The 15,950-nt window shown below is 40.2% G+C and overlaps 1 protein-coding gene across 1 annotated transcript in view; it reads left to right on the forward strand.

The window, feature by feature from the left end:
* PTN (pleiotrophin) overlaps positions 1–14,378 on the forward strand; it is a 77,539-nt gene extending 63,161 nt beyond the window's left edge. Inside the window, exon 5 of the mRNA XM_036400263.2 lies at positions 7,745–14,378. Coding sequence (XP_036256156.1) covers positions 7,745–7,797 — 53 coding nt within the window. The 3' untranslated portion in view covers positions 7,798–14,378. The remainder of the gene's footprint in view (positions 1–7,744) is intronic.
* Positions 14,379–15,950: the final 1,572 nt, after the last annotated feature.

A 15,950-nucleotide genomic window follows, 5' to 3' on the forward strand; every position in this document is an offset into this window, starting at 1 on the left:
TTTTACTGTTTGGATAAATAATTTGAATGCCTTGTCAGATCATAGCATAATATCAATCTGAATGACACAACCCTAATTCCAGGGAGAAGGAAATGCATGTAGGAGAGGGAGTGAAGAAATATTTTTTTTTAAACTAAATATTTTGAAAGTTTTAGTTGTTCTGCAGCTTTCATAGGTGTTTTTGGAAAGAAAAATTCTGGAGTGTTTCATGGAAACCCTAATCTCCATGTTTGTCTGACCCCCTGGTTTGCATTTCAGATAATTTTTTTCTTTTTCTATGCTGTCCCAAAAGATGAAGAACTGAATTTGACAAATTCTCATTTAACACTATTGTACCTGCAGCAGTTCCTTCTAGGTTTTAATGCAGACCTTTGTGGGTGAAAGTTTAAATAGCCTTGTGTGTGTCAATTCTGTTATGTGCTCATTGCCTCACTTTCTTGGCTTGTAAGAGCAGCCCAGCCTCCTTGGCATTAGTCGGTGCCCTTAAGCCATGAAAATGCCTTAAGCTATGGGATTTGCTGTGATAAAAGATATGCCATCAGCAAATGCTCACCCTCATTACTGTTCCCAGCAGTGACACAGAGAGGAAGTCCTGTTCCTTCCATTCTGTTCTTTTCCTTTTCTATTTCTTCACTTCCTTTCCTTTCAAGCTCTCTTCCCCCCCATCTTTTTATCCCTCCATCTCATTTTCCACATTGCCATCACTCTATATTTCCTTCTGTCTGTGCTTACTGCAAAACTTTTGCAGGTGACTCTGCAGAGTGGGGAGCACTGATCAAAGCCAACCTCGTGTCCTGTGCCCCAAGGGTAGAGCTCATCTGGGGCAGATGCAGAAAGCACAGCTGAGAAGGCCGTGTGCCTGGTTTTCAAGAGCTAAATGAATAAAATAGCTCTCTACTGAGATTATACCACAAATCACTGTCTGTATAGGTATATAGTAAAGTCCAAATGGATTATTAAAGCTTTCTGTCTCCAGCAGTCTCCTGCAGACATGTGAATGCAGCGAGTAAACCCTTTATGTGTCAGCCTGTGCCTGCACCTGTCTTGCTGGCATTAAGAGGGATCTCGTGTGCAGCATAGACAGGGAGGGGGCTGAAGAGCCAGCTGGGACTGTGTCCCTCTCGTGCTGAGTTCAGAACATGATGAAGAGCACTGACAAAGTCCCTGCCCTACAGAAGCAGCAGTGTGAATGTACCCGAGGCTGATGAGAAGCCAACTGGAAGAGCAAAGGGAGCTTCTGAAAGTGTTAGCCAGACCCCTGTAGCAGGCTCCAGTTGCAAAACAGCCTTGGTTTGAAAAGTTTATCCATTGCAATCTTCTGAATACTTGCTCTCAAGATCTAACATCTTAAGGGCTAACATAGATGTAAAGAAAATGAGATGGAACTTTCATGTTCTTTGCCTTCGGGCTATTAGGCCGTTGAACAAAGTCAGAAGTTGTGTGTGTCTTTGTGGTCTTTTGAGTGCCTCTGCATAGGCAGCTCTGAAACTTTTTCTCCCAAATCTTTGAAGAAAGAAAATCCTCAAAGCGAAACCTTTCTGATGAAAATCCTTGGTTTCAGCAAATTATCTCTTAAATAAAAGCCCCCTGTAATTCCTGACTAGTTTAAGATGGGATGTTAAAGGAAAGAGTTTAAAGGTCTTACATCAGTATGTCAGATTCAAGAAGTGGTTTCTGACTGTCTAAGATCATTTCAGGGTTTTGTGGCTCATTTTAGAACAAATTGGATTATTTTTCCTCTACATTTATTTCTTCTTGCAATTCTAATGAGAAAAGAAAATAATTGACACATTTTCTCTGAGTGGTGACTTGGTTCCATTCCTTTGTTGGATACGTTAGTTTTTGTTATTAGCATAAATCTGACTATTCCCCATTCCTAACACACTTTGCAGCATAACCTTCTGACTTAAATGGGGCAGCTGCAGCCTTTAGGTCTAAATTAAGTAATTCTTGTGTTCAACTGGGAACAAATGAAAGTCTATCCAAAACAAAACTTTAGCAAAGTGAGAAGCAGAACAAAACCTGATGGAGGCGAGTGAGCACAAGTGTGAAGAAATTGAGGAACACAGATAACTAGAGAAAGCTGGTAAGGAGCACAGGTTAAAATATACAGGATGCAATCAATTTTAATCTGTTAATGAAGTAAAAGTACATCAGGGTCATTGATTGGAGAGGTGCCTTCTGCTGCTGTTCAGCTGGTGGATTATTGCTTTTTTCCCTCATCCAGTAGAGCTTTGTTTCTTAAAGAGTCTTTTCAGAAGAATTCGTTAGGGAGCAAAGTTGCTATCATAACACAGTTTTTCTTTCTTAAACCATTTGGAATACATAAATGCAGTATATAGTACAGGAAAAAAGGAAGAAAAGGATTTAGATAGCCATGAAAAGTTCTCTTCTCTACAAGAAAAAGTAATACTATGTTTAAAGGGTTTTCAGAAATCCAGATACTTTTACAGTCCTGGAAATCACAAAATATTAGTTTATGTTCTTAGACAGGAGCGTGAATCTCTGTGAGTTTGGTTTTTTTTTTTTTCCAAGGTATTAAATCCTGGATTATACCAAAGCTAAGACTTCTCCATTCCACAGAAACAGGTATTTCATCCCCAAAATTCAGAAGCTCCCTGGCAACCCATGGCACCATTGCCCTTTACCACCACAGAAATCTGGTGTTTTGGAAAATTTCCTCCAACTGAGAGGCAGAGAGATCTTTCTACAACATGCCTTCCTCTGAGTATTGTAAAACTGAGTGAGTGCTAGGCCCTGGGAAAATTGTATCCTGAAAATCTGATGTGGAACTTTTTTACTCTAACCTTCTATCAGCACAGCTTTTGCTGTTTTGTATGATTTATATTACTTTTGGGGACACTGCTTGACTTTTATGCACAGAAGTTCAGCAGTGCCATGAGTGAATTGTTACCTTCTTTTCAACAACTGAAAATTAAGACCTGCAAATCTTGGCTTACAAAGCTTGACTTCCATTAAAATGCAATTACCTCCCTTTTGTGCCTTATACATTAAGAGTGGCTTCAAATGGTGTGTGGCTCCTGCTCAACTGAATTACTTTCATTTGGTGCTTGCATAGTAAGAATGAGATTCTGGAATAAAGATGACTGTTTAAAGAGGAGTGCTGCAATTCAAAATTGCACAGATAAAGTTCTGCTAATCAAATTAACTTGTTTACTTGCTAAGAACCTGTCTGGAATTTTTGTTACTGATCATCTTGGGCCCACAGAAAGTGGGTCCAGTGCTAATCCATGACCAGTTTTTAGTCCTGTGAATAATTCCATGTTTTGTGACTATTAGTAGGGTTATTCTGGTGATCAAGGATTAGATAATCCAGTCCTTGTGCATTGGCACAGTTTGATCCTGCAAGGCTGTTTGGTTTTTGATCTTGCTGGAAGTGCCCTGGTTCCAGGGGGAGCAGAGTGGCTGTGCAATGCTTGGATGTTGCACACTGCAGGGACTACCAGGCATTTGGAATTTGCTCTCTGCATGTGCCCTGCTCCAGGGTATTTAGCCTGAATGAGCAGGTCCCTGAACTGACCAAAGTCTGCTCTTCTGAAATCCAGGATTTTCATCCTTCTTTTTGCTTTGCTTCTGCCTCTCTGGACCCTGAATTCTACCATAGATAGCTCATAAAGATACCACCAACTGGTGTCTGGCACAAGTGGGCCACCTAACTTGAAAGCAAATAGGGCAGTGAGTAGATTTAGATTCAAATGCTGCGTGGGCTGGTGTGAACCTGAGTTTCATCTGGTTAAGTGTTTTTACCATAGTGTCTCTCTATATTTTTGGTAGTGCTTGTCTGCAGCAAACACATTCCCTGGAGGCAAAGGACAGCTGGTGCACAGCTCTGTGGCTCTGCCTGTGGAAATACTGCACTCAGTGGGGTGGGTGAGGAGAAGGAGGCTGCTGTAGGCCCAAAGCTCCTGAAAGTGGCAGGGTTCTACTAAGAATAGCCCCTGCTTACTGGGCAGCTTTTCCTGCTCCCCTCTGGCTCAGTGCTGAGTGTTGCTGGGGTCCCACTGCTTTGCAGTGCCAGTGAGATGTGGAAACATCTTTGTGCTCCTCCATCAGACAGGCTGTCTCAGTCGGCTCTGCTTAGACACTGTAATTTCTGATGGACCATGTTAAGATGCCTGGTAGGAAATGGCTGAACTGAAGGTCTTAACATCCAGTCTGTGCTAACCTGAATTGAATTTTGATCATTTTCATGTATGGAGCAGGCAACTGAAGGGGACTGACTGTTGGACTGTGTACCGAGGGGATCTTCCCCTAACTTAACTGGCAAATGCTGGAGTTTGGGACTGATGAGCTGGCAGATAACTCTCATTGTTTGAACTTGTCAGCCTTTTGAGCATGGTGATTTCAGTCATTCCTGGTTTCTCTGGGGAGGGTAGCACTGGCAGGGTGATCAGGGTGATGTGGTTCCCAGTGTGGCTGTGACCCAGCAGTTGTTATAAAAGTAGAAATCGTAGCATAGGGTGAACAGAGGTGAGGACAATAAAAGCCTGAATGACACAAATGCAAAGAGTATGAAGAGAAATGAAAAAACATGAGCAAAGTGCATCTTAAACAACTTTATACATTGTTAGCCATGGACATACCATAGCCTGATCATAATCAAAACAGGTACAGTGTGGCTGTGAACAGACTTGTGCATGAGCATATGAACATCAACATTTTAAGAGGTCAGCACATGGGTATTGGTGTCTGTGGTGGGAATCATAAAAGAGCCTAAGGGCTGGGAAATATTTGGGCAGTTTCCTTTTCTCCTCTTTTTTTTGTTTGTTTGTTTGTTTTGTTTTGTTTTGTTTTTGTTTTAATACGCCCACATTTGTGTGTAGATTTTACATTTCATGGAGCAAATATGCTGTGCATCAATCCAGATTACCTGTCTGAAAGATGAAGCTGTGGTGGTTGTGAGTACTTTTAATGAGGGAGGAATTCCATCTGGCTCATGACAGTTTTACTCTGCTGAGGCCCAAAGCAGAGTCACTTGTCTTTGGAGGTAGATGGGTTTGGAAGTCTGGAGGATGTGCAAATTACCACAAGGCAGACAAAGGGGAAGAATTGAGAAAGGAAGAGATGTGGACCCACAGGCATTAAGTGCAAATGGATAAACAGTGGGTTGTCTGGTACCTCAGGTCAAGTGAGGATGGTGCATTCATGTGACTCCAGACCAAAGTCTTCTCCTGGTGCTGACCTCATTTCTACCATGAGCTGTACAAACTCTTCTGCAGAGTCCTGTTAGCAGTCTGCCTGCATTTATGTGTCTCCTTTGCCCTTAGTAAATGTGGTTCAAGTCTGCATTGTGCCCTGCTGCTTCTGCTGGGTCTAAATAAACGTTGCAGATTCCAGTGCTGGTCTGATTGATAAAATGCCACTGTTCTTTCAGAGAAAGTGGTGTAGTGTGGGGAATAAAAAGTATGAAGAAGAGTGCAATCAATGCAGAATCCAGGAGGGGCAGTCTTATAGAGAGGCAAAATTAGAGGAACTGGAGGATGTGGGTAAAAGAGATTGAGGGAGGATATAGGAAGTTTGCAGGGTGGAGGCAAAGCTGTAGCTGAAAGCAAATTAGATACCAAGTCAATGAAAGATTACTTTTTCTAATGACAGGTTATGAAATAGTGTCAGATTCTGTGAATAGCTCCAGACTACAGACATTCAGATACATATGCAAGCACACACACACATGCAAAAGCAGTGGGGAAAAAATAGTTTTCAAATTTAAAAAAAATTTACTTCTTCTTTTAAATTATCTCTTTGAAATTATTATCCCTTTGAAATTTAAGCAAAGTTTTTAAGGGAAAGAGATTTTAGAGCAGGTTATATGACTAAACAAGTATTTTATTTTGCTTTGACTAAAGGATTATTGGAAGCAATTTTTCTTTTGTTATAACAGGTGAAGAAAAAAATGATGGTTTGAAACACTAGGGAAAGGGAAAAACAACCATCAGAGAAATGTGGTAGCCTAAATTTACCTTCTGCTGGAGGTACCTGGCCCTATCCATACCTGAAAGAAGTTGGTGTAGTTGCCTTGGCTTTAATGAAAACAAGCTGTTTTTACCACAACTGGTGATTCCTAGACTATGTTATGTAGAGGGGAAAGAATCATATTTAAAAATAACAATTCCAGCTTAAAGGGGCTGAGTGCTTTTCTTCTCATTCAAGGTGATAGCTGTTATTTAACCAGAGGTGGTGTTCATGGCAACAAGGTTGGCAGAGTTCAAGAAGTGCTCAGACAGCCCTCTCAGGCAACATGGTGTGATTTTTTTGTGTGGTCCTGTGCAGGGCCAGGAGTTTGACTCAGTGATCCTTCTGGATCCCTTCTAATTCAGGTTATTCTATGATTCTATAATAGTTTTGATTGGTTTGAGTAATGATGTCCAGGTTTAGGCAAACCTGGGTATGCTTGCTTGATGTTCTGGTTCCAGGAGAGATGCTTCACAGAAGCTTTGTTTCCATCCCTCTGTGCTACCTGTTGTGTTGTTTTGCTCTGGTATCAATAGGGATTCACTCATGTTCCCAGTGAGAGCTGTTACTTTCCCCATTACAAGGTGACATGTGACACAAGAGCACCTAATCCTCTTAATTTGTTTTAATTTCCAAGGTCCCTCTGTGAATTTCCTTTACCTGCCGAACACCACGCTACCCTGGAGTACAGTGAAAACTGCTGCAGGTGGTAGTACAACACACAAATTTTCACTTGTGCCTTCCCATCCTTCCCTTACATACCCTAAATTAATTAGAGAAGCAGATGCTCCTTGTTCCTTTGCTCATCCCATCAGTCTCAGCTGGCTGGACAGGCCATGCTCCCAGGGCCCCAGGCCTATGGTAAAAGGAGGGTAATCCTGATGATGGGGAGAAAATGACAAGGAGGACTCTGTAATATCAGAAGGTTAATTAATTACTTTATTATATTATTTTATACTATATTATACTACGTTTAAACTGAATCTGCACAAGCACTCAACTGCCCAGAACCTTGTGGCTGTCTGCTGACCGACAGTCTGCACACGCGCTTGGCCCTGACAGGCCAAGGAAACAAAACACCATCACTCTGGGTAAACAACCTCCATATTGCATTCTACTTTGGCACAACACAGGAGCAGCAAATGAGATAAGAATTGGTTTGATTATTCTTTTTTCTGCTTCTTTTACTGCTTCAGAGATTGTGAATCCCACGCAGGCCATGATCCCGTTGCCTCCCGAGCGCACATAGGTGTCTGTCCCAGGGGAACGGGGAAGGGTTGGCAGTGGAGGAGCTGGAGAAACAAGAGAGCTTTCTCCTCCTGCTCTGGAGCTGCTCACACATTCAGAGAAAGCCAAAGGCTCACAATGAGACAGAAAGGAAGCAGGGGAAGGGTATATGTGTGGGTAGTGTGTGCAGTGCTTTCTTCCCGCTCTCCACTGAGCCGTGACCTGGTTTCTCCAGGAGATGCCTGCTGTTTTCTTATTTTCCAAGCAAGTTCCTGAGACAATGCTTTGCATGCCAAACAGGGTCAGCCCTCAGATAGGGAGGGTTCTGAACTGAACATGCAACTCCCTCTCCATCTTCTCTACTGCCTTTCCTGTTATTTTTCTTCTTTTCCTTCTCTTCTCCCTTTCTTTGTTCAAAATGAGGAGACAATTCTTATGTGCATGTAGAGAAAAAAAAAAGAGGAACTTCCACGGGTGTTAAATGAAATTTATTGCAGTGCCTGCTAGATACTAGTTTTTTATTGTTTTTGTTATATCTTGACAGAATCCAAGAAGAAGAAAAAGGAAGGCAAGAAACAAGAGAAGATGCTGGATTAATGGAGTCAACTCGGGCAAAGTGAGAAAGGGACATCAGCAAACATGATCAGTTAACAGTTTCATTTATACCTAGGCATCTTATCCTAAAATTATTTATAGCTTAATGGTACCATAGAAGGAAAAAAGCAAACACAGAAAAAAATCCTTTTTTTTTATATTACTTTAGTATTTTTAATGTATAACCCTAACAACAATTTTTAGAGGCCTGTAATAAAGGACTCCAAACTCATTTAGAAAATTATGTCTATTGTATATTGAAAATGTAGAGCTTTTTAATTTTTTTTTCTCAAGTCTTGCATAGGTCTCAGTCTGGTAATTAGTGCATGCAAGCAGAACCTGAGCCTGTGTGGGGCTCTGCTGAAGCCAGTGGTACCCTGTGTGAACATAGCACTCTGGCTGGATGCATTTATATTTAAGATTGGGACCTTATATCTGAAAAATTGAGGCCTGTTTCTTAATATCTGGTTACATCTGCATAACTGTATGAAACTGTTTGTTTAAGGAAAGGATTGGGGGCATTTTGTTGAGTATTTACAAGTATGGGATTTTCTTGGATGTGTGCTTAATGTTCATTCCAATATGTCACCATCTACAGGTAAAAACCAGTAACATGCCTTTCCTTAACCATATTTTGAATGTTGGCAGTAAATCTAAAATCTTACAACAACTGGACATAAAAGAGTCCTAATTTTTAATGATTTTCTAGCAATGATTTTTCAAAGTGGAATGATGACAAAACTTTCCACTTTTCAGCATATCAGTGTTGGTGGATGGTGTCCTCCATTTCACCTATCAAAACTGAAAAATGCTGTATATTATTTGTTAATTTTGACAAAAGGGGGAAAATAATTTTCATAAAAGATCTAGGTGAAATTGTTGTGATTCTGCCTAACCCAGCTCTCTTTTGTATCAGTGGCAATATTCCTGTTAATCTTAATTATAGCTGGTTAAAAAATAGTATGTCTGGTGGGAAATAAAAGGAGAAATCTGTTTGAAAACCACCAGAGGTAGTTCATATATTTGACCAAAAAAGGGACAATTTTTGGGACCTGAAACCAATAGGAATGAAATAATTTTTGGTTTCTCTTTCAGTAAAACAGAAGGGAAATACAAAACCGGTATCTTTTGCTTTCTTACATTTTTATATAAGCAAAAAACCTTGGGAAAAGCTCAGTCAACCTAAAATTAGTTGTGATTTTTTTTTAATGTAGTCTGCAGGGAAAAAAAAAGAGAAAAATTACAACCAGCTGTTTTTCAGTTTGTTCAGTTTTACCTAATTTAAATTATTCTGAATCCTGAGGGAAGTCACAAAGTAGAAAAAAGATCTGACAAATGGCTGGTCTGTCTCAAAGTAAAGGGTTGTTTAATGAGCTGACCACAAGCCGATCAAAATTTTTAGAGGAAACATAAGGGATTTCAGTGCCCAGGTTAAGTTCAAAATCATTGCTTCGGAATTCTAAATCTTAAAATTCAGCAGAAAGAAATAATCTTTGCCATTTGTGTGGGCTGCAGGCTGGTCAAGAGGAACAGTCTCCCCCGTACTCCTGCATGGTACCCCCTGACTTCAGTGAAGCTGCAGCAGGCTGTGTTCACCTGAGTAAATCACATTTCTCTCTTGGGATTAGCTTGTAGACAAGCAGAGAGTCTTTTTCTTTCCATACTAACATCACTCCCCTTTATTATGAGAAAGAATTGTAACAGTTGTAGAGCCTGCCCTCTTTTTTCTCACATGGAGGGTACGGCTGATCTGGACTCACGGTGAGGCAACTCCTTCTGTTCCCAAACACTCCTGAAGCCTCCTAGCCAAGGCTGCACATAGCTTAAGGTAGACTAGCCTCACAATTCTTTCCCAGACTCCTTGGGTGTGTTTTGCAGTCTGTGTTAATGTCCTCGTTATTTTGACCATGCTGTTAGACATACCTGAGTCTGTGGTATAGTTAAAAATGTCCCCCACACATGGTGGTGGTGCAATGACCAAATCTAAAATCATAAAGGCTCATATTTAGGTGGTTTTGGGTGCTATTTGGTTTGTTCATGGTCTAATCAGGTCTACCTGTGCTTGTGCCTCAGACTTAAACTAATGGTTTGGTAGGTCTGGTTGAAAGCAAAGGGAGAAGGAAACTTTTTTTCACTCACCAAAGGTTTGTCTGTCTACATGCTGCATCAGTTCACTTGAAGTGGCTCAACTTTGAGTGCCAACACTGTTGCACCATTGTCTCACACTGGTTAATCTAGTCCATGTTTCATAGAGAGCTGGCAGGAATTGGGAATGATGTTGAGACCAACACTTTGATTGTCGTTTAACAAAACTTAGATGTGACTTCTTATATCCACCTCCATGAATATAAAGAAAATAAATTCCCCTGTGTTTCCTGTGATGCCTCATGGTCCTTTCGTTTAACTGCCCATCTGGCTTGTTAAAGGAACATTCCTAATAGATTTTGAAGCAAGCTAGTCAGGTTCCTGTGGTGGCATAGGGCCTTCATGGAGAGAGTTTACAGAAAACAAAGAAACAAAACAAAAAATATCATGTTAGGACCAGAAGAAAATTCAGCAAAGGGTGTGAAATAGGAGAACATTTCTTATGCACAGTCCACATATGTTCGGATCTATATTGGCATCTTATTGTTAACAGCAATTAGAGTAATAGTTCATAAATTTAGAATGAAGAAAATTTCCAATAAGCCAGAAGAAAACGTTAAGTGGAAAGTCTAGCTATGCAGGAGATGATAAAATAATTTATGGCAGAACAGAGAGGAAGATTGAATGGGTTAGTGAGGTCAGCTCTAAAAGGAGGCTCCCAGTACCTAGTAGGAGCCCTTGTTTCACTAGTGACATTATCAAGAAAGCAAAAGGCAAGATTCTGAACAAAACCTCTTCCCACTCATCCTGATCAGTTTCTACTTCAGTCATTCTGAAACTTCTCCATATTTGCTTTCTTATCTTCTACTCTCCCTGATTGGGAGGGCAAGCTGGTCTGACTGCTGTGGGAGCAGCTACTTCAGATGAAAAACGTGTTTACCCTCTTGGTGCTATCCTATTACAATGAAAAATGACTTAGCATAGATGTGTTGCTTACCTAGTTTAACAGACAGAAATTTGTTTCATGAATGTCCCTCTCAAGGAATGGTTTACATCTTCATTTGCTACAGCTGTAATGGAGTATGGGGAGGTGATCAAAAACCCCAAATGACAGCCTTTTTCTGAGTGCTCAGATCTATTATAAAAGAGATGGGTGAGTTGCTGAACATCAGCTATGGATGAATCTGCATCCAGATTCTGGATTCCAGTGAGTCTAAACCTGAATATATTTGGGTATATGTCCCTTCTCTTTCTCTAACTAAGCTGAGGCAATGCTGCTTTCAGTTAGGCCTGTCTATATCTTGATTTAAAACAGTCTTTGAGGACTGGGACATTTTCTGACTTAGACATGTCTTCTGAAAGAAATGCCCAGGTCAGCCTAGCCTATTTAACAGTCTGCTAAGTGCAGAAAAACTTCTGGGCAAGGCTCCAGGAAGGGAAATTTTTTTTTTACATGCAGGTAGATACTAACTTGTAATTTACTGATTTTCATCTTTTAATTCCATAATGACATTCTGGGCTGAACTGCTTTTCAAAGGAGAAAAGTTAGAAGAAATGAAAGAGTAACAATTAGAAAATGTATAAACAGGCAGCTTTGGAGAGTCAGTTAAGAAGAGAAAGATAGGAAATCAGGAGCATTTTATACAAATTTCTGTTGCCTGTTCCTTACATGCAAAAGGCAGAACAACTGTTTGGCACATTTGTTTTTATGCTTTCCCTGATTTGTGCCTTAATGAAAACGAATCAAATGTAAAGTGTTACAGAGAAGTAAAGTCCCACTTCAGCCTCAAAAGAAAGTGTTCAAGTGCAGACAAAGTCAAAAGGAGACAACAGTATACAGGCTACTGTCAATGCTGAGGATGGGACAACAACCTAATTTTCCCTCAAGTCTAGGAACTGCAGCAACATTAACAATGTAAACTCACCACTTTTTTAAAGCAATATATTGGTGAGGTGGACACTATTTTGATATCCCACAGCAGTGGGATTTCATGTCTCCACATGAAAAATGTCTCCCAAATCATCCTAAGGGAAACAGTATGTTAGTGGGGGTAGGTGTCTTGTATTCAGTCCATTTTAATTCTCTAGGGCAGCACTTCTCTGAAGTTGAGACTGAGTTCTCTCCTTTGCAGAGACAGATTATATCTGTTGCCTGCCTTCCCACACTTATCCATAGTTTTGATAGCATTTATTCTGTCAGTTCTGCTAAGGCACTTTACTTCTCAGTTCAACTTTTGTGGATGTTGATGATCTCTCCTCATCCTTGAGACTATATTCTCCATTTCTTCCCGGATTGTTGCAAAACAGCCCCAGGAAGCTCATACCACAGATTTCCTCCAACTGTGTCCTTCTGAAATTAAGACACAGTAGCAACTTTTTAATCTCTGTATGACAGTGAAGTATGATAATGAGCAGAGAGAGTCCCTGGATTTGCTGGGAGGATGGATTGCTGGTAAAACTTTCCTCATAACTTGATCTTGTCATGGCTTCCCAGGGGACAGAAATTATCAAATGATCATCTCAAAAGTTAGAGACATTGATGCAGGAGTGTCTGTCTTCAAACAAAAAAACACAGAAAACCAACTTAACTAGATAAATAGTGGCAAGCAGCTGTATCCTTTACCACTGTCCTCTTTTATCATCAAATTATTGTGGTGCATAGAGTTTCAGGGATAGTGAAAGACTTGCCTGAGCAGGTGTAGAGCATAGAGAGAGCCTCCTCCACCCAGGGGTGTTTGCATTTGGAGAAGATGTAGGTAGTCTCATTCATAGCAGCATCAAACTTTGCTTTTGGATCAAAACTAAACAATGCTGAAATCAAATCATTTTCCTAATGGCCTCTTTCTGCCACTCATCACAAATGGCTGTCTGTCTTGTGGCCTCATCGCTCTGAAGTGAGCAAGAATCTGGGAAAGCATGAGAATTCAGCTATATTCAACTATTATCATCTCATTGGTGGGGTTGTATTTTAGCCCTTTCTGCAGTTTACCATTTAAATTTGGATGTCATGGAGTCCCAAATGGCTAAAGAACTCTGTAAGTATCTCCTAGCCTTTAAATCACTTGGCTTTGAGTGGGTTGTATATGTAAAAACTGTACCTACAGATTTGACTCCTTTCTTAAAAAACCCATGATAACAAAAAAACCCCCAAAACAAAACTGAAAACGTGTCCAGAGACTGGATTTATTGATGAGCTAAAAAAGGAGGTGCACAAGTATTCCCATTGCATTGAAAGTTAAAGACTGTACAAAAGCTTTAACCCTGAATGCAGTGATGGAAAGCTAGGAAAATGGGCAGCCTCTGCAGGGCTGTTTTACCCACAGCCAATTTCATTCCTTAAATTTTGCTGTTTGAGCTCCCTCACTCTATTCTATCTGGCAACAAGACATTATTTAGCTTTTTTTATTAGATCATTGATTGCACTCCCCATATTACAATCATGTAGTCATCTAGACTTTTACAGCTGGAGGAAATGGCTGTGATAGTCCAGAGTGTGTTGTGGTTGCTGAGGTGGCCTAAAGCAGAGACAGGCTGCAGCTTGGAGCTAGAATCCACCTTAATGCAGGTGTCAGCATCAGACACAGCAGCTCTCTAAATACACACACATGCATACTGCATATATATATATATATGCACACACTATATATATATACATTCATACATGGGGAAAACTCTAGAAAGGTGCATGCATAACTCTAAATATGAATCACAACTGGTGCTGCCACATTTTCATGCTGTGGTTGAAATGAAAGAGCTTTTTGTCCTGTGCTGTTGTTCAAGTGAGGATACACAAGTAGGATGAAGAGCTAGATTTCTTCCCACTTGCCAGCACTTCAGTTTAAGGATAGCTGTGTCCAAGGGAAATGAAAAACACATGCCAATGTAATGGCCAAAAGGACTTAATGTCACAGTGATGTTCTCTTCTGTCACACCAAGTACACACAAGGGCTTTGTTCAAAGTGAACGAACTACTTCAGTTAAGTGTGAACATATAAACACAGACAGGAAAAGTCTTTTTCTCTGCCAATAAAAAGTGAGGAAAATGGGTAAAATAAGATGGAAAAATAAGAGAGAAATCACTATTAATTCTTGTAGTTTGCGTGGTAAACTGAAAGGAGAAAATGAAAGTCAAAATAACAAAGCCTGAATATCATGTTCAATGGATTTCTAATTCTGTATATATCTATTAAACCAGTGCTATATGATATCTTCTTATGGGTTACTTTCTTTTCCTGTTCCTTTTCCTTTTTTTTTTCCAGTTTGTATATTGATTTTGTAAGCTAGCAGTGTGTTACCTTTTCAATTTTTTAAAACTTGTATGAAAGCCATATATCCATATTGTAGAATGAAAGCATTAATCCTGTAACATCCCTTGATGTTTCCCTTAGCTCTGTGGGATTTTGGGGGGCTCTAGTGAATGTATATGTTTACCAATTGTATCAGCGTAATTTACTTGCTCTTAGTGGCGATAAAGAATTAAATAAACTAATACACAGACACATGGTGTTCTCATTTGGCTGTGGAAACTGTTTCTGGAGCTTCTTAAAATATTTCTAAATATTTAATGGTATCTCTTTATTAGTTTTTGTTGGCTGTAGGTGTGGCTTGTCACACAAACAGATCTGTAAATTCAGAAAAAGTTTTAGCCTGTAAAAGAGGTCTGCCAGAAAGCGAATCTAGCAGGAAACATTTCTTTGGTTTGTGCCCACTAAAGCCTGTCTGTCCCAATTTCCTGGCACTTTTCAGTTCTTTTAAGCAGCTTGTTTCAGTATACAGTTATTTCAACCTGTGTGATATTGACACAATGATGGATTACAGATGAAGAGTTTGATTTTTTAAAAAATTACGCTGTCAGGTAAGCAGTGGTAAACCCTCATGCCCAGATTTGTCATGCTCAGCTGTTTTACTTTAATAGTCACTTTAATATATGCATGTGTGTGTGTTTGGTGAGAGGTGATTAAGACTCAAGAGTAGAACAAAGAAGCCACATTCCAATTTCTCTGGGTGTTTTTTTCTGTGTCCAACTATTAGTTAAAATCTTAGAATAATTAATTAATTACTCCAGGAAACCCATTCCATCAGTCACTGCCAAAAGAAGAAGATGCTTCACGTTTTTTACAAGAAAAGGAGATTGATATAGACTTCTAAAATTGTTTGGAAGAAAATTAAGTATTGTAAGGTATAAAAACTGACAGTCCATTCTTCAAAGCACTAATGGACTCAGAAACCTAAATTCTATCCTTGGAAAGGAGGCTGAGTACTCACTATTGTTTAATTACAAAAGAAAAATGTTAATTCCTTTGTAATATGCTGCTTGGCAGTTAGTTACATTTTTAGCTTACAGGGTAGTGAGAGAGTTTTAAGATGCTCTTGTACTTCCATGTGAGGTATCTGATCCTGGCAGGAAATGTGAGCTGCTTGAGGAGTGTGTCAAGTCATGGTTTGTTTCCCTAAGCTCCATCATGCTGGAGACACAGTTCTGGATTTCTCATGTCCTTCCCACCTCTGTCCTCAGATGCTGACTGAGCTGTAAACATGGAACAGAGCTTTTACACCCATTCTTTTTGGTTGGGTTGCTTTCCTGGAGCAGGGTCTTAGCACCTTTTTGGTTTGTTATCTATGGAGTGGATGAATAGAGAGGACTTCATGCAGAAGAGACCCAAGTTCTGTTCCACTTTGTGCTCCAAGCTTTTGGGAATGGTGCTTCATTAGGTGGGTCTGGATGGAAGGAGGACCACCAGAGGTGAGTGGGGTGAGATGTCTGCAGGCAAATATCTGCTAGCAGCACAAAGCCTCTTTGAGACCTTTTAATCTGGTGCACTACCACAGCTGAAGTTCAAAGCCTTTTTGCACTTCATCATCCCTCTGTCCTTGCACGGGATAGACTTGTAATTAAAACTCAAATGCCTGATAGTCGCCCTCACACAGACACAGAGATGCACGCACTTCATCCCTTGCCTTGAAAATCAGATGAAGCAGCAGCACCTGACTTTCACTGAGAACAGGGAATTTGCAAAATGAACTCATGTTCCGGATGAAACCTTCTCACAAAGTAGTAATCCAGGTTTTTG

The sequence above is a fragment of the Molothrus ater genome, chromosome 5, assembly GCF_012460135.2.
Source record: "Molothrus ater isolate BHLD 08-10-18 breed brown headed cowbird chromosome 5, BPBGC_Mater_1.1, whole genome shotgun sequence".
In the NCBI taxonomy this organism is placed as follows: domain Eukaryota; kingdom Metazoa; phylum Chordata; class Aves; order Passeriformes; family Icteridae; genus Molothrus; species Molothrus ater.